Consider the following 23954-nt stretch of genomic DNA (forward strand, 5'->3'; position numbering starts at 1 on the left):
CAGCAGGAAAACGCAATGGTTCAAGAAAATGAAGGAGGCTAAATAATTCTTCCACTGTGTTCTGCAGTGGGGTACCCGTTAACAGCACTTTATGTTCCTATAAAAGGAAACAGAACTCACATGACCCTATATGCACACGTTTGCAAAAATTTCTGTTAAGCTTGAGCATCATAACCTGAAAATACCAGTTCTGCATGTCACTAAGTACACACGTAATATAGATACACATTTATAAAAGAACAACAGTAAGTATATTCTACTAGTTTTTCTTTAAATTCTGTCTTCCTACATCTGTATTGAAGAAATGACTGAATACCTCAACTTTGCCTGTATTATTCACACACGTATAATCCTCTCTCTCTATAGTGTGGAAAATATACACTAAGCATGTATCAGAAAGCAAATAAGATGACTTCTGAGAACATGCAGCAACAAGTGTATCAAAGTAATAATAAAGTCAAAAAAAACAATGCAAAAGTAGTCATGATGCATCTTGTAGTAATGCACCAAAAGCCTCAAGATTCATGGTAGTATGCGCTTTTAAAATCTTGTACCATATCAAATAAAACCTTAACTATGGGACTAGACAATAATTCTGGTTTAAATTCTACTACTTCATTGCCTTTATTGTTAACTAATTTATTTAAAATACTTCCTAGGTTTTTTTAAACATCAATTATTGCAAACTTGTACAAAATCTATTTTATCATTATGAAGACTTAATTTATAATTTGCTTTATCGTAATCAAAACAAACTATAGAATAGTATAATCAGAAACAGATTCTGCTTACAGTTCGAACTTACCACATTTTATTTAATCAAAAACATACCAGCATCAGCTACGAAAAATACATGCATTTAAAGAGAGTATCACGAATAGGTATCTCCTGAGAAAGATTGCTTGAGAGGTCTTTTTTGGCAAGAAAACCAAATTTGTCATTTATTATCATACTGTACTTAACTAGAATCAAACCCAAAAAGAGAAATATAGTTACTCACAAGGTTCATTAATTTTAGTCCTTCCAAGAGTTTGCAATTTTTGTTCTTCAGTCTGTGAGCTTCATCAATAATAACACACCGCCATTCAATTGCATTCAACTCTGGACACCCACCAAGAATCATTTCAAAAGTTGTGATAATGGCTTGGAATCTGTAGGTACCTCGAACGATACGTCCCTAGAGATACATCAGCACACAAAATTTGTTACACTACCTCAAATCTACTCAATTTAAAGATTTTGTTGCTGAAATTTTATCAGGAGCCAGTCATCGGATATTACATGATAAATTATTTTGTCATCCCATTTATTACATCTACATAACTCCACAATTAATACTGAGTACTTATCCACAGCCACAAATCAATATTGTCTAATCAACAGCAAAATTTTAACCACTTTTAAATTACAGATATAACTATCTAATAAAACTGTTTCAAAAGGTGCATGTAGATAGTATCACATTTTTAACCCTGGGAAAATCTGAAAGACTGACAAGAAAAAACCCTATAGCCAATCAGTGAAAATATATGACAGTAATACATTTAGCACTCATACAGTAAGTAATAAAAATACCACCTGAGAACTAAATGAACACTTTTTACCCAGCTTACTCTACTCCATTAGTCTGACAAAGAGAATACGTAAGGCTTTTAATAAGGCAGTATACCGTAACTCACTAGAGAAACAAAATGTCATTTTAATATTTAGCACTACTTACAGTTTTCAGCCTTATCAATTTTGTAGAAATACCATGATAAGTTTAAATAAAAAAAGTCTACTTATGCAGAACATATAGGAAAGGCAAAAAAATTCCTTTTAAAATAATCAGATTTCAAGGGTTTTTTATGTCATTTAATGTGAACCATTTCAGACAGAAAAGCAAACTGTACACAGACAAAGCTCATTTACACTAAGAAAAGGAAATCAACAGTCACATAAAGGTAACAGAGCTTATTTGGCTGTATTTTTGTTCTTGCTGCTCTTCGAATTCAGGACCCAACTGCAACCATCTGGGTACACTCTAATCTCCACATGAGTATCAGCATCACTGCTATTCAAATGCAAAATGACTCGGCATACTGAAACAACATACATCTTGCTGCAACCACTTTCACAAAATTTACTCAGTAAGCATATGTTAAAGATTCCGGTATGTACAAAGCTTAAAAAACACATCATGGGATGTAAAATGACTTTCATTAAGACTTATGTGCAGATCACGAAAAGTATACTTTTCATTACTACTACCTGAAACAGGTTTTGGGGAAATTATTGCATACAAAGTGACAGTACAATACCTGCGAGTCCCTGAAGTACATTTCATACTGCTGAATCATCTGCCTGCTGATCATACTTCCATGATACACTACAACATTAAGGTCAGTCCACGTGCGAAATTCTCTTTCCCAGTTTGTTATAGTGGAAAGCGGAGCTATGATCAGAAAAGGCCCTCTTATACCAGTCAAGAGGATTTCATAGAGGAATGTAATTGACTGAATGGTTTTGCCAAGACCCATTTCATCCGCTAAAATGCAATTTCGCCTGAAAGTAAAATACATTTATTTGTCATTAGCATCAAAGGAAGTACAGACACTAAAACTGTTACTCAAATGGACAATTTATAAAACCAAAGCTCAAATATATAAGTTTAAAACACTAGTCAAAATTGAAGCACTGTAAAAGATGTTTGCAAATGTTCCCTGGTTATGGTGAAAGAATGAACTTGGTACACAAAACCACAAGCTTTCAATCAAGTTTAGCACTGGCAAAACCTGAGAATGGAATGTTCCATGAAGTTTTTCTAGAAAAATATTCCAAAAGTATTCTTTGGGGACTACATCTGCCCTAATTAAGGGAATTCAAATTAATCAGATTTCCTACATGTACACTCACCCTGACAAAACTGCTGGAAATTATTGAAGACACCCTAAGAAGTCACAGATGGAAAGTATCCCAGCTAGACTCACAGAAAAGGAGTGCATTATAGCACCACTGACAAATTTCCCCTTGCTTCCAAAACTGAGACAGATGCACATAACCAAATTATTACTTGAACTACCACCAGGTGCTCACCCTCAGCCATACATTCCAGCCCTTCACTCTGTTTGCACAGATGCTCACAGAGCTATGTAGTGCCTGTCTGAGAATTACAGTAAAATTTTCTTTTGCACATCATGAAACTGCACGGTAAAATGGTATGCTCACTAACATAATCTCTATAAAGGATAGGGAACTGGTATTTTGGAAATAAAGCAAGCAGGAAGATTCATGGAAGTAATCCAACTTAGATACAGAGAAAATACATGGTTCTGGAAAAAAAATCTTGAAAATTATATTCCCATTAATATATCATAGCATTAATGAACAAAAGTTAACTTCAGCTTATAATATAGAAAACACAATTATTTACTAGCCTTATTTTTCAAGAGAGGTAACTTTCTTTGAAATACATACTAATTCTATAAACTATTTTGAAATATGCAAGTGTTTCCCAGTTGATCCAAAAATTCTGAAAGCTTGTACTTTGGTGGAAGTTGCTTTTTGTTTTGATTTCCTCATAGCCACTGAAAATTGATTTTCAGTTAGGTTAGCCATATTCTTTTAAGATGTGTTGTTTTGTTATTCTTGTTGATAAAAACATACTTGTACACCCAAAGGAACAGAAATTTGGTTTTTCCAGTTACATCCTTTTAGCTATAAGCAGAGAAGTTAGGATAAATCTAGTTAAAACGCTATTCATGCCCAGTAACAGTGATTCACTCCATATGGTTTAAAATTTACATTAAAAAACATTCCATGCATATACCTATTGTACCAGTTGAATAGGAGCCAGTTAAGTCCTTCCAGTTGATATTCCCTGAGCTGATTGCCATTTTTATATTCCCTGGACTGTTCTATCTTCTTCCATGAGTTTGGAGGTGGTCGGTCCTTTAAGGGAAAGATTAATACATGTGCAAGTTGGTACATGCTTTTTTTTTCCCCAAACATTTTAACCCACTATTTCCTGAATGCAACAATTTAAATTTAGAATGTAATTATTCAACCTTAAAACTGGGAAGGTGTCATTGGTAACATTACTTACTAATTACTAGTGTGTGGAAACCTGAAATTTGTATTTATTTGTCTATATAAATTAATACTTTTAAAATTAATTTAAGACTATATTGTAATAGTATCAAGCAATTGATTTCTAAAACTAAGAATACAAATAGCTTGGCACTGGTAATTTGAAACACTAATTCATTTATATAAGAAACTTCAAGAATATATGAAGTTTCACTTTGGAAGCTCTAGGAACAGCTGTCCTACAACCAGAGCCAACCAAGCATTTGAGACTACGAAAATCCTCAAAGTCTAAGTAACTCTGGATGCTGATGCTATCCTCCTGAAGTGCTTTGGGCAAGCTGCACTGAGTTATTGTGACCTTGCCCTTTCCTTTCAGCACGTGCCCTGGTCACCACTGATCACTTGATCTCCCAGTTTACCAATTCAGGAAGTCAACACCAGAACACAGAAAGTAGACTTGTGAGTGGTTTAGTCCCCTGAATCCATTTCACCAAAGGATCAGATGAAAGACAGCACCAGCGTACGCAGGATCATGATACAAAGGACATGACAAAACAGACTGTAACAGTATCAAGGTGTATTATCTTAAAGTCCCTAGCAAGCTAAAGGAAAGCTGAGAGGCTACATATAAATATCTATATATACACACACATTAATTCCCAAGCCTGGAGACTCAACTGGCTGGCCATTAGCTTAGTAGAGAAATCATGAAGTTTTTGACTCATGCTAGGTAGGATGCCAGCAGAAAACACTCTCTTTGGATAGCTTCTGCATCCCAACATGAACAAACTCACACATTCAAGCAAAATATTTTTAGTAAGAGCTTTTCTGATCAGCTGTACTTCCATCCCCCCCCCCCCCCCCCCAATTTCTCAGTATTTATAAAAGCTTGCATTCACTCTACTCATGTGGTCTCATCTGGCTGCTCTAAATTTTAGATCTGAATTTTATCTCTTTATTGCCAACGTCAGCATCACCTGACACCAGGCCCTGAGCAGCAGTAGCTGTCCCTCCCCTCACCCCCAAGCAACCATCTGTCTACTCCCCCACACCAGGAGCAGCCACGCTCCTGCTCGCAGGGCTGCAGTCAGCAAATACTTTCTTCTAGTTGCTGGGGCCTGGAACAAAAAAATACTTGTCGCCGATGCTAAGATGACTGTCAGTTGTACAGCTGTGCTTTAATCACCTTTTTCTCTGAGCCACATATTGTAACAGAGAGGTATAAAAGCCCTTCTTCCCACATGCCAAAATGGTAAGATTTTAAATAAATACTAGAAAAATGAACTAAATAATATGAAGATCTTAATCATGACTACTGTCACTATTTGTAGATGGAAAAGCCATTAAAATAAAATCCAAAGCCTACAAATTAAAACACTGTGCATATTCAGTTATGTAAAACAAATAGATTAGAACAAGTGTTGTACTACACCACGTAGGACACATGTCTTACTCTAACAATGACATACAGGACTTTAAATAGAACTACTTTGTTTTCTCCTGCTCTATGAGACAGAAGATTGATAATTTAAAGATAAAATGCATTTCCTTATTACATGTATTTTTCTTCCTTTCAGCTAGTCCTTTATGACAAGAAGAAAAATAAAAGCAGGAAGTAATTATGGAATCTGTTTGACAGATCTCATTTGCCAATTTCCTTCAGTGTCGAAGCACAAGACTTTGTTCTCTATAAAAGGATGTTTATACTTTATTGTCTTCTCCTTGTCTTAATGGCATTTAGATTCTCAATAGCCAGTTTCAATGTGTTGCTCATCACTCAGAGGCTCACAAAGTTATAGCACTTCATATATTTTCCTAAACAAAAAAAAATTTTTTTAAGAGTAACAAATCAGATGAGAATATTTATCTATGCCTATCTGAAAATATTACTATTCCTAGGTAACAAGGCATACAGATCCTTTACACAGAATGTCAATAAGCCTTATGTTTTAACACAAAACTTTAAAGTTGGGAAAACCAAATGCAATTTGCCAAGACAGACAAGTAAATTAGGTATAATTTTACCAATCTCCTTGAGTCAGGCCTGGAAGCTTGCAATTGTTCAAATTCTTCTATTTTTGCTTGATCTACATCTTCTTTCAGCTCCCACGTACTGTCTTCATATGGCAACGAACACCATTTTACTAAATAGTAAATAACAGGCTGCAGAAGAAAATTCTGAATGTTATCAGCTTTTAATTTAGTATATAAACTGTTAATATGCCCTACTATTTGAGTAGCTAGCTTACATGAGAGTTGGAAACAAAAAGCACATTTCTGAGACTTCTTTTAAAAGATCTGGTGTATATTCTTGTGATCTACCTACTTATCCTTGGTTTCTCATACTCAGCCACTTGTTGTAGACCCCTGGACTACTTTTCAACCCCACTTACCCACAAGTAAATCTTAATCTTAGGAAAGATAAATTACTACATTTGTGATGTTTGTGGAAATGGGGCTGGGGGGGGCAGGCAGAAGTAACTACAGACATGCTACCCAGAACATTTCCTCTGCTCTCCAAATGAAGCTACCTAAGCCTAAACAAAAAGTTCCTAAACCAGAAGTCTTCAACAAAATAGAACGCTTTACAGGTCTGCTAGGCAACATATATAAAAATTTAGGAAGTCTCAAAAGATGGAACCCAAGCAGATTATTTTAATTTCTTCTTTACATTCAGCAAATAAATATTTAAAAACCAAATAAAAAGTCATCTTTCAAGAAGTTGGAGGAAAGTCTTAAGACAATAACACTTTTTTCTAAAAGCATAATGATGACAAATCTGCTGCATACAATGAAAAGCAATTTTAATGCTCAACCCTGCTTTAGTAAGATTAATGCAGAAATCACTGGGTAAAAGTCTGCTCATTTTGCTATCTAGAAGAACAGAGGAAGTATCATAGCTATTCCAACACCCTTAATCAACAGCTTTGTCAGTCTTTGCTCTCTGCTTGCCTCAGACTCTTTCTGAATTTTGGCAGTTTGCTCCATTTGCTTTTCTGGTTTTTGTTTTTGTGTGGGGTTTTTTTTTGTTTGTTTGTTTTGTTTTGTTTTAATTTTCTAATCTCATGGTTTTCTTCTGTAATAGCTTTCCAGAAGAGGTACTTTAAGTTAAAAAAAGAGTTTTGATAAATATAGAGGGAAAGGTCCACTGGTGGCTACCAAAACACCTCTCGATCACTGGTTGCCTACAGCCTAGGGACAGAGTTAGAGAGGAAGAGGGAACCACCACTGCCCTGCCTTTTTGTGCTTTTTTCAGCAGTGATCCCTTGTCACTATCAGAGAGACAGGACAGTACGTGGGATCAGCCTTTTGTCACAAGTCACAAGGCAATTATCAAACCTGACATTGATGTCAGTAACTACCTAAGCTTTGTCTAATATGACCTATTAATACTAATAAAAATACAAGCCATTGAACTCTGATTTCTGTTTCAAAATACATGGCTAGCATAGGAAATGACAGGATTGTCATGTCTCATTAAAAATACTACTGAAGCTTAAAATCATTAATGTGTTACTCTGAAATCTGCTAAAATTACAGTTATCAAGCACTACTTGGAGGTGTATCTTCTTGACTTGCTCTAAGATGTATTTACCTCACCAGTGTCCTTATCTTCACAAAGAGATACTTCTAATACCCGGTCTACTTCAACATAGTCAGGATTAAAAGGTTCTTCTTCCATCTGCAATGAAAGATTAATAAAATCAGTAGAGAGGCATAAAAAACCGGTCTCATCACACAAAATTAATTTGGCAGTTGGAAACTATTGAGGCTTTTGTACACACCTTAAAATACCACTCTCCCCCTTTATTTTTTGGCAACTGGCATTGAAGGGGGATCTGACATTAGAATAGAAAATGCTGTCATTTTGCAATGAAGCGCTATCTTGGGAAAGTCATCTAGTAAAAAAACTAGCCATACTAACATTATCTTTCCCTCCTTACCACTTTTAAACAGTTACTCAAACAATCCCAATTTTAAACCATGCAAGTCAAGTTAGTTCAGTGACTCCAGAAGACTTGCTCTTAAAATTCCATTAAACAAACCACCCCCTGCTGCAACCAAAAACCCAACCCCAACGGCTAATTTTTACTTCTCTACATTCAATTCTATTTCAAAGCAAACTATTAATCACAATCTTACAAGGGGAAAAAAAAAAGCTTATTTAATTCTATATTTCATACTCACATCTGCAAAAAAGTGAGCTCTTTGTGCTTGCCTTAGTTTGAATCGTTTTATTTTCTGCTGGATTCTTTTATCCTTTAAAAGCTGTTGTTCTGTGGCCCACTCACAGTGGAGATAAGAGCTAAAATGACAGAGATTAACATTAATATGTAAGTGAAAGCAAAAGCTTGCTATGTATTTTTAATATACAGTTAATATATTTTATAAACCAGAATTACACTCAAAAAAGAATATGTTATCATTTAAGACAGAATTCACTGTAAAGATCAAAGATTTATTTCTCCATATAATCATCTCACAGCATCTAGTTAAGGTACTGTTTTTGGGCTAGGATGCATAGAAGTCTATGGATTCACAATTTTCTTTCACATGTCCTAAGAAGAGAAACAAGTATATTTCAAGTGAGTTTAGATAAATCAAGTTTAAGATCTGACACCTCTATCGGAAAGTACCCAGAGATTTAAAGTACTTTATATATGTGATCTAATTTTTTCATGTACTTCACGTGAACATCTCTTCGCAGGTACCGCTGAACTATACAGCTGAGCCCGTTAAAAGATCAGTGAGGGGCACCAGAGCCCACAGCAAAAAGGCACATGACATCAGATTGGGTTCGGAGAGATACACGAAGTAAGAGACACAAAGGAAAGAGGAAGCACAAGCACCAGTACCTACACCATCTAACCACACCTCAAAAGCCTTTCTGAAGTTAGACTGGTTTGACAAAAGTATATATATTTCTTCCTCATACCCCCTTTTTAAGGTATTTTGATCATTCTTAAGGTTTCTAAAGATATGTTAGAAATGAAGAAGAGCTATTGCTGGGTATTACTCATTCTCATATGAAAAGACAGAGTTTATCCTTTCAGAAAACAAAAGCTAAATGGTCTCCAGAAACATATGAATCCAGTCTCAAAAAATTTACATTTATTAGCAAAAATCTAATGAAATTACTCATATATGTAAAATTAAAAATGTGTTTGCATTTTCAACATCAAGAACTGAGTAGTGACAGGAAGATAGTTATGAAATTTGAAATAGGAAAACATGGAAAAAGTTCCTTTTCTTCTTCACTCTTTTTTATTTCCTGCTTTTGATGTAAAACCGTTTCTAGCGCTAGAAATTTTTTCTTTTTTAAAACAGTAAGATCAACTCCTATATCAACCTCTTCTAAATGTGTGACACCGTAAATCTAATCTAGGTTCACAATATAGCTCTGATTTAAATTCATGAAATTAAAATTAGCCATAGGCACGTAGCCCCTGTTGAATTTAAAATACCTTCTCTAAAAATTCTGTTCCTTTGGCAATAATGGCTGTCAGCTTATTGGTCAATGCTGGTTTCACAATACCGATAATTTAAAAATTATTACTAACAGTATAATGCAGATTCTTAGCAATTTTAAGATTAGATTTGTAAATAAAAATCTCAAAAGATGACAAAATCTGGTTATAAGTAACCTTCAAACAATACAAAACTTTAGTACATGAATATGGTACTTATTTCAGTCAACACCTCCAAAGAAACAACTTTTTAATACTTACTAGTTCTTGTATTTTACAAAAAACTCTTCTGTTTCTACTGTCATCCCAGGGGATATCTAGGAAAGGAAATTCAGGAGAAATGTAAAATGATTGATACAAAACCCTTTTTCAAATAAGCAACTTTATCCCATGACAATCACTTACTTCTTTCTTTATTACCCTGGAGGATAAGATTTTGTCTACAATTGCTGCATCTTCTTCACTTGGATTTTCCTACAAATGCAGAAAAACAATGACATAAATTGCAGTAAATGCCCTCTCTTCAAACTGATCAAGTTTAAAACAGGAAAACAATGACATTATAAATTGCAGTAAATGCCCTCTCTTCAAACTCAGTAGGCTTAAAACCTTCAAACACAAGTGGCTTGTTAAAAGATCGACAACAAAGGCAAATTTGACCTCTAACAGTAGGATTTTCTATAACAGTCTGGGAGTAAAATTAAGAATCCAGGTCTATACCCAGAGAGAAATACATGCAAAATTACAGTAAGTCTGGCACTTCCAAAGAGCATCAGATGCAATGCTCACCTGCCAAACGCACTTATAGTGCGAGCAATGCTGATTCTGATGCTTTCCAGACACAGACTCACTGTGAATGCCCTGTTGAGCTGATCTGATGCAGTAGACATACCCAGAATTTCGTTATACAGATACGGAGAAATAAGAACTCTGGCAGACAGGTTAAAAAAAATAATTAATAGAACAAAACCAGCATGTGTCAAACTCAATTTAATAGATTTACTCTGAACATACATTACAAACATGCTATGGAACCAGGCAGATGAGGCTGTGCCTGGGTCCAGCAGGGCTTAGGTGTGACACAGATACGAGATTACTTAGCTCCGCCAACGCTGACGCTGTGGTTCCACAGATAAAGAGCCGATCTTCAAGGTTGCTTCCAATAAAAAGTCACCTTCCCTCTTGTCTGATCTGTTCCCAATCATACTATCTTTCTTTTTCCCTTACAACTTTGGCACTCCTTCAAACACCTCATGAATGCTTTTTTCCCTGTTTCTTTCCTACCACTTTATTTACCTAAAATGGCTCAACAGCAAGTTTGAGTATCAGAGCTGACACAAGTTAAACAGTGAAGTGTAAACCTGAAGGGGGAAAAAAAAGGGAGGAGTATCCTTTTTACAATCTCGGTAAGCAGAGATTCCCATAGGCTCAATTAATTTTATACTTCTGAAAGTCATGATAATATTAGCACACAGCTTTTTCATATGCCTATGCAGCATAACACATTATTTGAGATATACCTATCCTTAGTCTTATCGTTGTCCTTACCTTCAGTTAAGTCAATGAATGTTTAGAACAGAAAACAAAAAATGGTAATAACCCATTTCTTCCATTTTTCAGGATCTTAGCAAGATGTTACATTAAACAAACTATGGCTTAGTAATAATAATGTATTCCCTTCCAAGTTACGAGTTTTATTCATTGAACTACTTGAGACAAATGGACAGTTCCCACTACAGACCAAGCCAGTTTTTACTTACCACAAACAGCTGTAAAGGCTGTTCCGCAGGTAAAGGGGCAGAATTCTTTTTGATTTTCACAGAAACTTTAGCTTCTTCTTCTGATTGTTTTCCTTCTCCTTCTTCAGCATATTTTTTCCTTTTAACTTGACGATTTGATCTTCTCTTCTGCTTGCAGAAGAATAAAAATAGTGGATTTATCAAAAACTTCCTCTAACATGAATTGCAAATTTTGTGACACCCTAAGCAATACTTTAGCTGTATCCAAACCCAAAGGCCAACATCTGATAGAAAACATGAAGCATGTGAATCATAGAGGGACAGAAATAGTCATATACTGTTTCCAATCAATTAATTATTTTTTTTCTGTTTCATATAAACATTTGAAGCTTTTATTTTTAGAGTTCAAAAGCAAACATGGAACAATATTTTCAGGGTATAAGAACAAAGCTGATATACAACAGATCTCCCGTAAGCATCAGTATTTTAATAGCAATTTCGTAACACAGTGTAAGAACAGTGTGTTACTGTCCAATTCAAGAATCCGACCGAAACATACAAAGTATGCTGACGTGTCTCTACTAAACAACAGTGCTATACAAATAACTATGAAGATTTTCATTAGATCATACTGGTCAGATTGCTGATGAAGTCTGATTTGATGGCTAATACAGTCTGTTGCTTTATTAACGTATTTGTTTTCTCCTCCACTTTAATTAGACTGTTCAACAGCAGTATTTGGTTTACTTCGCGGTTTCGCTCTCTAAACTCCCACTCCCGTTTCTGTAAGAATCTAAGGACAACACGTTCCAGTTGGAGAAATAATGTTCAGTCTAAGAAAATAATACCTTCTCAATCACTGTTTAAGTTTCAAATACTTAGATTATTAAGATATTGCATATCCTTTCCAACCCTCGGTATCAATACATGAGACACTGCACATTTAACCATAAGATTAATTTTTAAATCCACTGGATAAATAATGATATTAGAATCAAACTAGTCAGCTAACATTTGAAAACACTGCAATGTACTTCAGAGAACTGATCATCACAAAAATAAAATCGGTAAAGTGAAACAGTCTCTATAAAATAAATTAATTATATTGAGCTACACAGCAAAACATGGATTTTTTGTTTGATTGGTTTGTTTGGGTTTTTTTCCTTTATTTAAGGAAAAGCCACTGCCAGTTGCAATACACTGTAGTAATCAGCTGAGAGAAGAACAAGTTGTGAATAGAGCAAAAACGAAAATCCTGTGGTCATACTGCCTTCTGGAGAGCAGATATTAAGTACCAATAAGACTGCAGCACAGGAATCTTCTTCCCAAGTGTTAAATTCAACCCTTGGTCTGGCTGGTATCTGGTAAAAGACCTAGCTATACTTGAACAACTACATGACAAGTATTTTAGTAAGGTAGAGTAGTAAGTCAACATCATACAGTAAAAGTCAAAGAATGGGCATCACCATTCTTCTAGAGAAGTTGGGACAGTGCATATGTGAAACTACTCAATCAGCTTTCCACAATAATGTAGTCAGATTATTATTCTTCAGTAAAAAGTGAGTGTGTGCAGGGTGCGGTGTTAGCACAACAAGAAACTTCAGATTTAAACAGACAAATTACTATGACAAAATGTCACATTACCGTTAAATCAACAATAACTTGCTGATAGAAGTAGAATTTTTTCTTTAAAAATGCCAGCTAATAGGAGCAATGCAAAATGATGTATGAATTAGGAAAAGAAAAATTAAGAACCAGGTTTAAGTTTTACTCATTAAGTATCTGTTGAAGTTTTCAAAACCTAATGAGGCATTAACTGGCATTTTCAATCCTTTTCACTATGTCTCTTCTTAAGTATGACATGATTAACAAAACATCAACAAAACTATGTTCTCCAACATATATTAATATATTTCCTGAGTTGTCTGGAAAAAAACTTTGCATTTCCCTGAGCTCAGAAGCATGGCCATAAACAAATGCTCTAAGGCCCAAAATAAAGTAGCACCACACATTTTTCCAAGAAATAAATCAATGTATTTAAGGAAGGCGGGAAGGCGCTTACTGTGAAACTAAGCATACAAAATGAATTGGGGGGGGGGGGGAAGACCTTAAATTGTCCCCCAGAGCTTAGAAATAGACAAAAACTAAGTGTTCAAAAACTAAGAGAGAATGAATTAATCAAGTAAAGCAACTTTTATATTTCCTGTTATGCTTCTCCCAAATTCCTTCGAAGATAGACAGGGTAGTGCAGTGACATTCTGCAGTACGATTTTTTTCTATCCCATGCCACCCCTTATTATCTCTACCCTCTGTTCTCTTCATGTCAGGATCATGCGATTTGATGATACTCTCTGTCTATCCACACTAGAATTGAAGCTGACCCTTGTCGTGCTAAAATCAAATATCTAAAAAACCTAAAGCAACAAGAAAAAAGAAATTACGTTCAGTCCTTTTTATTATATTTGTTGGCATACAAATTTATAACTATCTGATTACAGAACACTGTTGTTAAGTTACAGTACTTCAGAACCACCAAACCTGCTTTCACCTCCTTCAATGTACTAAAACGGACCTTTAATACCAGGACAAATTCCCTCAAAAATAAGTAATTTCATGTTACCTTCCAGGTAACCTTTACCTAAGAGAAGCGATCACTTAAGTTCATAAAAAGTCATTCTGAGAAATAGAAAAAAATGCTCCCCCCCCCCCCCCCCCAGCACTAATATCTGTGAAACACTAAAGGTCAACTCAGTATCTCGTAATTGTTTTCTGACACTGTCATCCAATAATGCAATTAATTTTCACTCAATAACACATTTTGAATATTGATTTCATCTCTGTGGACAAAATTGCCCCAGGATAAAAACCTGTGCATTTCCAGTTTATGAACTTATTTTTAATGGAGTTTGCCCTGAAGCAGGAAAGTTATAATTCTGTTACTAACATATACGTAAATAGAATATAATCTTTTAGGAACAGTTCATACTTCCTGGCGCATTAAGTTTTGTAAATAATTAGCTATGCTACTATTAGAGCAGGGCATTCTATGAAAAAACTGCAGAAAGTAAATTACAAGGGAGATATTCCTCAACGGAATAACTCCACCACTTCAATTCCTGATCTGGCACTTCTTTCAGAAGTATTTCACAAGTAACTAGAGCCTATCGGCACATTGGCCATCGCTCCCTTCAGATCCAACACTTCAAGAAACCAATTCTTTCTGTTTCTACAGAAGCAGAGCTCCGAAAAAACAGCACAGTTTGAAACAAGCCTTTTAAATGTTCTCAAAGAGCCAGTTTCACTGACAAACATCCCCTCTATTAGGCAATCTCTGCATTTTCCCCACAAAGTCAGCCAAAGTAAGAATCAGATCTAACTGCCAGCTCAATAGGTGAGTACTTACACAGTCCTAAATCTATGGACTTCTGTACTGAAATGAAACAGATACAAGCAGGGCATTGATGGCCCATTGCAGAAAGGGGACTCTAACCTGTAGGATTTTCTGATTTTGAACTGGGAGAAGTAGTTGAAATGTGAGGTTCTACCTACGAGAAACAGACAGCAGTGAGAGAGTAACTGTCGTTGCATCAAAAGGAGTACAACCTTTTGGAGGGGAAAAAAAAGACTTGCAGAAATAACAACACATACAGATTTAAAAGGGAAAAATTCTGATTACTTACCTGTGAATCTTCATCTTTCAGTGGTCGCTGCGGAGTCTGCTTGGCATCAGACAATTCATCCGAAGATTCATTTTTTCTTTTCTGCTTCTTACCCAGTGTGATGATTAGCTTTCTGTTAGGAAAAAAGCCCAACATCTAAGTGAATGCCACATACTAGTCTACTTAACTTCAAAATTAAACATAACATCACATCCACTAGCAAATCCTGTGTTCTTCTTAATATAAAACTCAGAAAGCACCAGTCTGAAAAATGAAAAATATGTCTCAAAACAAAAAGTTGCAACTTTAGAGCAGACAGTATTTTCTACTATTGTTAATGAGTTTCTCTACAGGCAAGCGGTTACCTTATTATTGCAAACTCCTCTGTATCAAAGAAATCTATAAATGAGTAAGAGAGATGCAATATCCAACATTTAAACTAAACGACAATGGTGAACTATACAAAGGTAGCATACATAAAATCTGCAGATGACAACAGTAAATGATTTATCATAAAATTGCAAAATGTAGTTTTGCTCAAAAAAATTAGCTATAGACAACAATCTAAAATCATTCAAAGCTGTCTGACATGCAAAACTCGTATGTTTAAATAAGTGATTCAACAGTAAAAACAAGGGAATTGCATGAATACTTTCACCCTCTAAAATAAGTAAAACAGAGAAGTTGTATTCAAAACCCAGTAGTTTTATCTGTAAGAAATCTTAGAACCTCTCTGAATACATTACAACCAACATTGTGCTGAATAAATCAGTTAAATTCTAATGAAAAAGCACCAATTATTCCTTTCTTCAGATTTAAAGGTTACACTGTAAATCACGATACCAATGCATCTGATTTGTTTTTAACAAAGGGTGTCAAAATATTTATTTTTTCATATTCGAAACGTGCCAAATATTCCTCTTTAAATATGTTTTCAGTGGCATAATTACAGAATGATGACAAACTATCCAATAAAATCACAGCTAGAGAGCTGTCGTAAAATGTATATACTATCTAATCATCAGATTTGTGTAACAGAAAATGAGGTAACTGTTCCAGCATACCAGTCTCTTCCGCCATTTTGCAGAACATATTAAACACAAAACTTCAGTCTGCATACAGACAATACAAGTTATTTTACACCAAAGTAGCATCAAATATACTGACCACTTGAAAAACCACTGATGTTTTTGTACAAGTGGCTGAAACACCTTTATCGCATCTGCTTCTCTTTGCAAGTGAAATAAGTGAAAACAAGAGAACTACCACACATTTACTATATCCATACTAACAGTCCACACAGAAAATGAAAATCTTAAATTATCAAAACACTATGGATAGTTTAAGCAACATGGCTTACAAGGTATTACAGGCCTATTTTAAGAAGCAATGAAAATTTTGATTGGTTTTCAATATTTTACCACTAGGCATGATGTTCAGTGGAAAGGTTGGGGGAAAAAAAAAAAAAAAAAAAACCGAACAAAAACATTTTTCACTCCCACTTTTTTACTTCTAGTATGAAGTGAATGGCACTGGCGAATACATGTTAGAATTAAGCTGCAGTAAGCATAATTATAGATCTGCTTGTTCAAAAGTAAATTCTGATCCTCAAGTCCTTGCTTTTCATTAGGTGTTCTCAGTTTAATTATTACTTAGAAAACATGTTTCAGAATTGCAGGGAATCATTTCAACAATGAACACACTGGTTTTCCTACCACCTTCAAGAGTAGTTTGGGGTTTTTTATTCCCTTCACTTTTCAATCTCGGAATAGGATTCTTTTCTCTGTTTTGGTTGTGGTGGGGTTTTTTGTTTGGTTTTGGTTTAAGACTGTTGGATTCTCAGGTATTTGACCAATATGACTCTTTCTGGCAATGGACTTGGATAAACCACTTTTTCAATTTTTAACTCACTTTGTTTCATAGAATTTAAGTGTTACATTAGCACTTGTCAGCTAACATGTCAAAGTAGCTAATATACTCCACAGCGATGCAGACAAGGCATACTGTGATTGAACTTCCAAGCTTCTTGTTAAATGGAATTGGGGATGCTAAAATTTAACATGGATTTAAAGGGAAACCTGATAAACTTAGAGTGAGAATTTCTTGGAAGACCAGTAAATTCATGAAATGGTACCTATCCCACAAAGTTCCTGGTTTACATCTTTGGAGTCTGGCAAAGTAGTAAGTATCATGTTTGTTTTCCCTGCTCTTGAATTCTTCCCACTGCATCTGCTTCTGGCCATTGCTGGAGAGAGTATACCAGGCTAGATGAAACTCTCGTCTCAACTGGGTATGCACTCCTCTGAACTTTGTCCATATGTTATTAAGTGCAACAAGCTGTGCTGATCTGTACCAGTCCCTTGTCGAACTTTTCATTGAAATAACTGGACATAGAGCATATTCAATCCAGTGAACTTACATGATCTAATTTGTGAATCATTATTTTTTGACCAATAAATAAGATCCCAAATCTTCTCTTCGATTTGGAGCAAAGGCATTAAAGGCTTGATGCAGGTACGGCACGTAGAGACGACTGTGAATGCGATACACGGTTTGATTTTTCAATGAACAAGACGACTAACAACGAAGAAAAAGGGTAACTAAATGTTCTTTCACCAAAGAACTGTCAAGATGTAAGTCAAGCTGGAAGCGGTTTCTGGAAGACACCTGGTCCCTACTCAAAGCCAACTTCAGAGTTGTTTTATGTTGCTCAGTCCAGTCAACTTCTGCTTATCTCCAAGACTGACACCTCTCTGGGCAACCTGTTCCAAATTTTGATTCTCTTTTGTGAAATGGTAGATTAAAATGCTTCATAAATGCACGTTGCTATGTTAAGCGTTTGTATCGGTGCAACTAGAGTTCATTCTTATTTCATGTACTACTGCCTAATATTTCAGGTTCAGGTTCCTTTTGGATTCAAGAAACACAATATTAAGAAAGGCCAAGACTATTTTACGATGGGTTGTAGTGGTATCCATTGAAGCAGGGAATTTTAAGGACCTTGTATTTTAGAACATGATCTTATTTGTGATTAGATTGCTCTAGCTACATCTTCCCTTGCACATTTTTTCCTCTCCTTCTCTGTAGTTGTAGTCCCCCCTTGTGTTCACCTCTTGCTCTGCCGCTGCAGTCTTACATATAATATTCAATTTCTCTGTCAGCTTTTGCATCTTATCTTGATCTTTTATTTCCTACTCCCAATACTTCTCTTCACAAGTATCTCCCTGAAATTTTCTTGATGTCTTCTCTACATCTTGCAGATCAGAATGTTTCTTCCTCTACATGGATATGGTGCCAATGCAAGGAATAGATGCACAGTTTCACTTCTTTCTGATCCAGTGCTCAGAACCACAATGCTCCTTGCTATCAAAAGTTGCTGTATGACAGTATAGTGCTAAAGTCATGCATTTCTATTAGTAAAAAGGCAATCTGTTCTTATTTTCACCAAAAACTTCTAAAAAATCTGCTATATGAAAACAGTGATTTTCAGAAGCTTGTAAACCGGATCAAGTCTGTGAAAATTTTTCATTGAGAGAGCAAGTTCTCTTGCCAGTTAATAAATTTCTGCATGAAGATCCTTGGCTAAAATCCCTTTTTCTACCCCAAAACAAACTGTTCTGAACAGAAACCATCTATTCTGTTTCTATGAAAAGGAAACAGCACATTGCAGACATGGAATAAATAATATCATCAGACTCCAATTTCACTTTCCCTTGCCTTTTAAAATTTAAAATATATCTTATTACATAACATTGAGAAATACTTTAACAATTAGACAGTGTAGATTTCTTCAACATGTATTTCCTCCTTCTACAACTACAAACTAAAGATATTGAGAAACTTATACCAACGGAAAAATTTAAGAAGCCATCTCATGAGCCATTATTACTTTTGATCCTTAGCATAAGACTCCTAACATGGTTTAAATCCACAAAACTGAAAGACTTAAAGTATCAGCAAGACCACTAGGACCCACCATTCGAGAAGCATTGCAACTTCTTTCTTATAAATTAGAAACTAGTAAGAACCTGTTCTATTCCCCTTCTCTCTGATAGCAGGGAACATGACAGAATTATTATCAGCACTTTGAACTACTTTAAAATTACAAAGAACAGTTTTTAAAGCCTTCCAAATAGTGAAGTTGAGGAAGTATTAAAGGTGAAAGAAAAGAAAAAACTGCAAATATGTATTAGGCGTGTAAGAAATACTAAGTGTTGCTGGCTTTCAATACATGATTTTACTTCAATTTTCCCAAAACCGAGAAACACCAAGTAACTAATTATTAGTGTCCAAAGCCACTTCCTACTATTTTAACTTGTAGTCAAAGCACTTTGCATATTATTAGCAATAGAACTCCCGTATTATCAACAGTATCACTATTTCTTTATCACTAAAAACTTTGCTAAAAATCTTATCTATTAACAAAATGCAAAGTAGGTATTTCCTTAACAAGACAGCATATCCCCTTGGAATGAAAGGTAAGTTGGTGGTATAGAAACAGTTGCTCTTATCCTTTTAGCATATGTTTAATAAATTACACTAACACACTAATATTAGCCACTGTCTCCTTCTCCAGTTATATTTCAAACTAGTAACTTCTAAATTGGGCACAGATTTTTAAAACACTCCTATAGTCTTATTGGAGCCAACAGCCACTTCAAGCTCATACAACATTGGAATAATAATGTAAGAGAATAAACAAGTGTTTAGTTATTTGATAAGACCACACTATTTTGCATTCATGTATTTTGCAGCAGAAACTTAAGAGTATGTCACTTAGACCCAACTTAGGCATCAAAACTAGAATCTGGGAGCAGCGAAAATTTCACCAAGGAGTCACAGCTCAGTGCGTGCAAAGACATCCCAGAAGGATGATCAAATCTGGAATCTGTGTGCCATTTCTAACGAAGACAGAAGTAGTTTATGATCTAACAGCCCTAACAGAACAAAAACATTCAGTGAGCCTCTCTTCGCTTTGAGCATAGCCCTTTGCATTAGCCAACATTTACCTGACTTATACAAAACACAAAAGACAACTTACAATGTCTGCCCTCTAGGGAATTCACTTCAAGTTCTATGCATTTAAACTTAAACCATACAGATTCAGCGTAACAGGTGAATCACTTTTATATAACTGATTTTTTACCCCCCTCTCCATGTCTCCTGTTGCTAACTGAGTTTACAAAGGTTTCAAACCATCTTAACAGTGTCATACCCAGAAGTGATCATACAAAAATTTTCTGCCAGGGTCTTGGGTCCTAAAAACGCTCTGGCTTGTAAACAGTACATGTGAGACCTACTTCAAGGCAACAAGGACATTTACTCATTTGAGTAGCAAACAGGACCACACCGGACCTGCTGGATTCATTACTACATAATTTAAGGGTTAATAAAAAAAAATAATCCACCATTGTTCTTTTAGCACATGAAACAATACAGCCATTTCTGGTAACAAGAAGCTGTTTTGAACTTAAGGACTACCACACCGAATTGAACTTCTGTAAATCAAATTCTTCGGATTTGGGGAATTTATTTATTTAAACTATGCAGTGATAAAAAAACTCCTAAATGTAGTCTACTGGTATTGTCCTTTACATCACCAACGCAGAGCTGCTGCTTTTCATCAGGGCCATGATATTTAATTTTATGTTCGAGTAGGTGGGAATACATTGAGAGTTATAAAACCTAAATGCCAATCTACTTTTTTGAACAACAGAATGTTCACAAACTCATAATTCTTCTATCCTTCATATCAAGTAGAATTTTTAGTTTAAATATGCATCACCTTAAAAGGAAGAAGTAGAATTATAATCAGTTAGAAAAAGCTTATAAATAGAAACAAGTTCTATGCAAAAATATGAAGGGTTTAAATAGATTCCTAAACATCAACGCACCTTAGAAAATAATCAGGATAAGAAAAGTGGTTCTGCAGTCCTCAGAAAAGTTGTAAAGTAAGTTAATTTTAAAGAATTAACTTGATCAGTAACCGACACATAAAGCAAAATGGTTACTTAATTTGGTAACGCTAAATATATTATACATGCATTCTTCTACTTCTAGAAATTTCTGTCATACGCTTACAATGTTGTTGCTAATAAAAGAATTTAGTCATTTATCTTCATCAATGATTATGGCACAGAAACTTTATTAATTACTGAATCCAGTTCTAAACCATTTGAGTGAAATTAACTGGCATTATTTCTTGGACTTTAACTGGTCAACCCACTTTTACAAAGAAACTACAGCCTGCGTAGAAAGTAACTGCTAGTAATTTATAATTACATTGGAAAGAATCACGCTATAATTTTTTTTCCCTGCACATGTAGATGTCAGAGGAATCACTAAGGAAAATGTAAACAGTTAACATGAAGTCCCCAAACACATACTAATTATGTTTAATTAGCAAGGGGGGGGGAGAGGGAGCAGGGAAAAGACTTTAAAAATCATCCTACCCCCTAAATCAAGACACAGCAGTTAAAACTCACCTTGATCCTAGACAAGGGCTACTCAATTTCAGTAAAAGCTGTATTATACTACATTTAAAAGCATTTTATTTTTTTTACTGATGGCTATCAGGCAGTTTTATCAAGGTCTGTTCAGCAACTAGTGTTCCAGCTCCAGCTCTACCAGAGCAGCAACACAGAGTGTATAATTTTCACAGATGTACAACCGTGTAACTCTGCAAATCCTCCTCAACAGCAATACAGGATGTGCTACACCGAATATGCTACACAGACAGGACCCTTGTAAGATCCCAGCAAGGTTTATGATCACAATCTAAGTACGAGTTTGCTGTTGAGTGCTGGACTAGAGAAGGTACAACTGTGCTCATATTGGATAGGCTATGTTTGACGCTAGCAGAGATGTGAAAGAATAGATTAAAACCATTCTCCAAACACTTCTCCAAAAAAAAAAAATCAATATATTTGTTAGTATTGTCTGCTTTTTCAGCTCTATACTAGCCTGCAAATCAAATAGGAGTCACCTAAAATATGCATCTGACTTCTGATCTTCTCAAACACACATAACTCCACACCACCTCCTGTGCTAGTCTGGCTCTCAGAATCCAAACTGAATCAGCATATTTAACAGTTACTGCAAGTTAAATGTGTTTGGTATTGAAAACACTGAATTAAAATAAAAAGATACTCATCCGGGATGGGCACATCACAGTGGAACTCATTCTAAGAAGTAAAGATATGTGCACCCAAACAAACTCTCCGTTACTGTTAAAAACGTATACTTAGCTTACTGTTTTTTACTGCAGGTCTTAATTGGCAGTTAAGGTTTCACTCATTATTTTATTGCTTGTAGTAGAACTACAGTTGGTAACAGTTTATAACAGTTGGAAATTGTTTATTTATCTTTTTTAATCATGAGAGGACTTCTGTTATCTTTGGGTTTTGTTTCCTGCTTAAATGTAAGCAATGTCATATACACAACTTTGCTATTTCTTTTCAGTTTTTCTCCTTATTGACCAGAAAGAAAATAGAAATTTTATTCTTCTAATTTTAAACAGATCTCAAAAATCCTTATTTCCAACACAAAACCGAAAGTTTTCATAAAACTGAGGTCCTCCCTTCCCCTTCTTGCCCAATAAAGCACTTTCTTCTAAAGGTATTATTTTAACATGGTAAAATTTTCTTCCAAGATTCAGAGTTTGTTTTCTTTTAAGATAAATGAGAAAACCAATGTAGCAACCCACACATTTAAAACCCCATCCTACTTTGACATAACAGTAATTCCAGGATGTGCTTAGATTCATTAAGCAATATTTTCTTAAGAACGTAAGATACAAAGAAACCTTTAGAAGAGTTGTTTAGCCTTCTAAAACCCTTATTAGATAGTGGATTTAATTTTGTTCTTCTCTAAATAAAACAGACTTTATTAATCACACAATTTTTTAAACCACCTTTGAGAAGACAAGTATAGCCATTCTACAGTAAATATTATTCTTACGTAAGATCAATAGTTACTTTTGCATAGAAAACAGAGTCAGGTAAGATTATTCTTTAAAAAAATCAAGGTCTTCTTGCAATTACTGCTCTTCAAAACCACTGTAGTATATTCTTTGCTAAACAGTTAATATTTTATGTATTTATATAAATAATATAAAACAATGCTAACACAACATAACAACACATAAAGCTGTTTGGATACAAAAATGAAGTATGAGGATGCCTTAAAGCATTTGATTTACTGCTGTCCATCAAAATACATAGAAATTCTACAAAATCTGTAATATGTGGCTCTAGACAACTCTCTTCATTGTTCTTTAACAGGATCTGACTGCTAAATCTTTAGGTATGTGTCCCACGTAGTTAAAGCAATACCTGGTAGCATGATTAAGTTAAGAGTGCTATTGGGCCCTTAGTTGATTAAAGTGGTAAATAACGGAGAGGCAAACCTTCACAGCCCAATGCAAAGTTATGAAAAGTTGACGATACTTATTTAAATGGGAGTCTCTCAACCAGCTTCACTGTACTTTGGACCAAGCACAAATATCATGGTTAAAAACACAGTTTGAGAAATGCCTCTTTCTCAACTGACGCTGCCTCATGAAATCTTGAAAACTGATCCTAACTGACATGCATAGCTAAGCGTTTCGTGAAGACAGAAAACTGAATGCGGAAGTATAAATTGAAGATAACCGTTTATTTCACTTTTCTGATTAAAACCAGTAAAAATATTACAGGAATTATGTAGTATATCATAAGGATGATATTTTGACAGGTTTTGTTAATTATCCAAAAGAATGAATAAAAAGCACGCTAAGGGCGACTCACATAAAGCTTCAGGAAACTGAGAATAGCTAAACAACAGTGTGTAAGTTTTCTGATTAGACAGACCCGCAAAATGCATTCTAGAACATCGGTAAATTCAGAAACATGAAACTGAAATCAACTTTGGAAGTACACATCCAAACTCTCACTTTAAACAAGATGGAGAAAAAAAGAAAAGGAAGCACTGTACAGTGTGCTAAGGAGTATTATGAACAGCATAGATATTACAACCCACGA

The 23954-nt window shown here is 35.0% G+C and overlaps 1 protein-coding gene across 1 annotated transcript in view; it reads right to left on the reverse strand.

Moving 5' to 3' along the window:
• LOC104162478 (chromodomain-helicase-DNA-binding protein 9-like) overlaps window positions 1-23954 on the reverse strand; it is a 91783-nt gene that overhangs the window by 30124 nt on the left and 37705 nt on the right. The window contains 11 exon segments of the mRNA XM_009701210.1: window positions 1-97; window positions 1001-1177; window positions 2301-2544; window positions 3809-3930; window positions 6094-6231; window positions 7664-7750; window positions 8257-8374; window positions 9798-9853; window positions 9942-10010; window positions 11297-11443; window positions 14956-15067. The exon segment at window positions 1-97 is cut by the window's left edge and continues 20 nt beyond it. Coding sequence (XP_009699512.1) covers window positions 1-97; window positions 1001-1177; window positions 2301-2544; window positions 3809-3930; window positions 6094-6231; window positions 7664-7750; window positions 8257-8374; window positions 9798-9853; window positions 9942-10010; window positions 11297-11443; window positions 14956-15067 — 1367 coding nt within the window.

The sequence above is a fragment of the Cariama cristata genome, unplaced genomic scaffold, assembly GCF_000690535.1.
Source record: "Cariama cristata isolate BGI_N322 unplaced genomic scaffold, ASM69053v1 scaffold12585, whole genome shotgun sequence".
Taxonomy (NCBI): domain Eukaryota; kingdom Metazoa; phylum Chordata; class Aves; order Cariamiformes; family Cariamidae; genus Cariama; species Cariama cristata.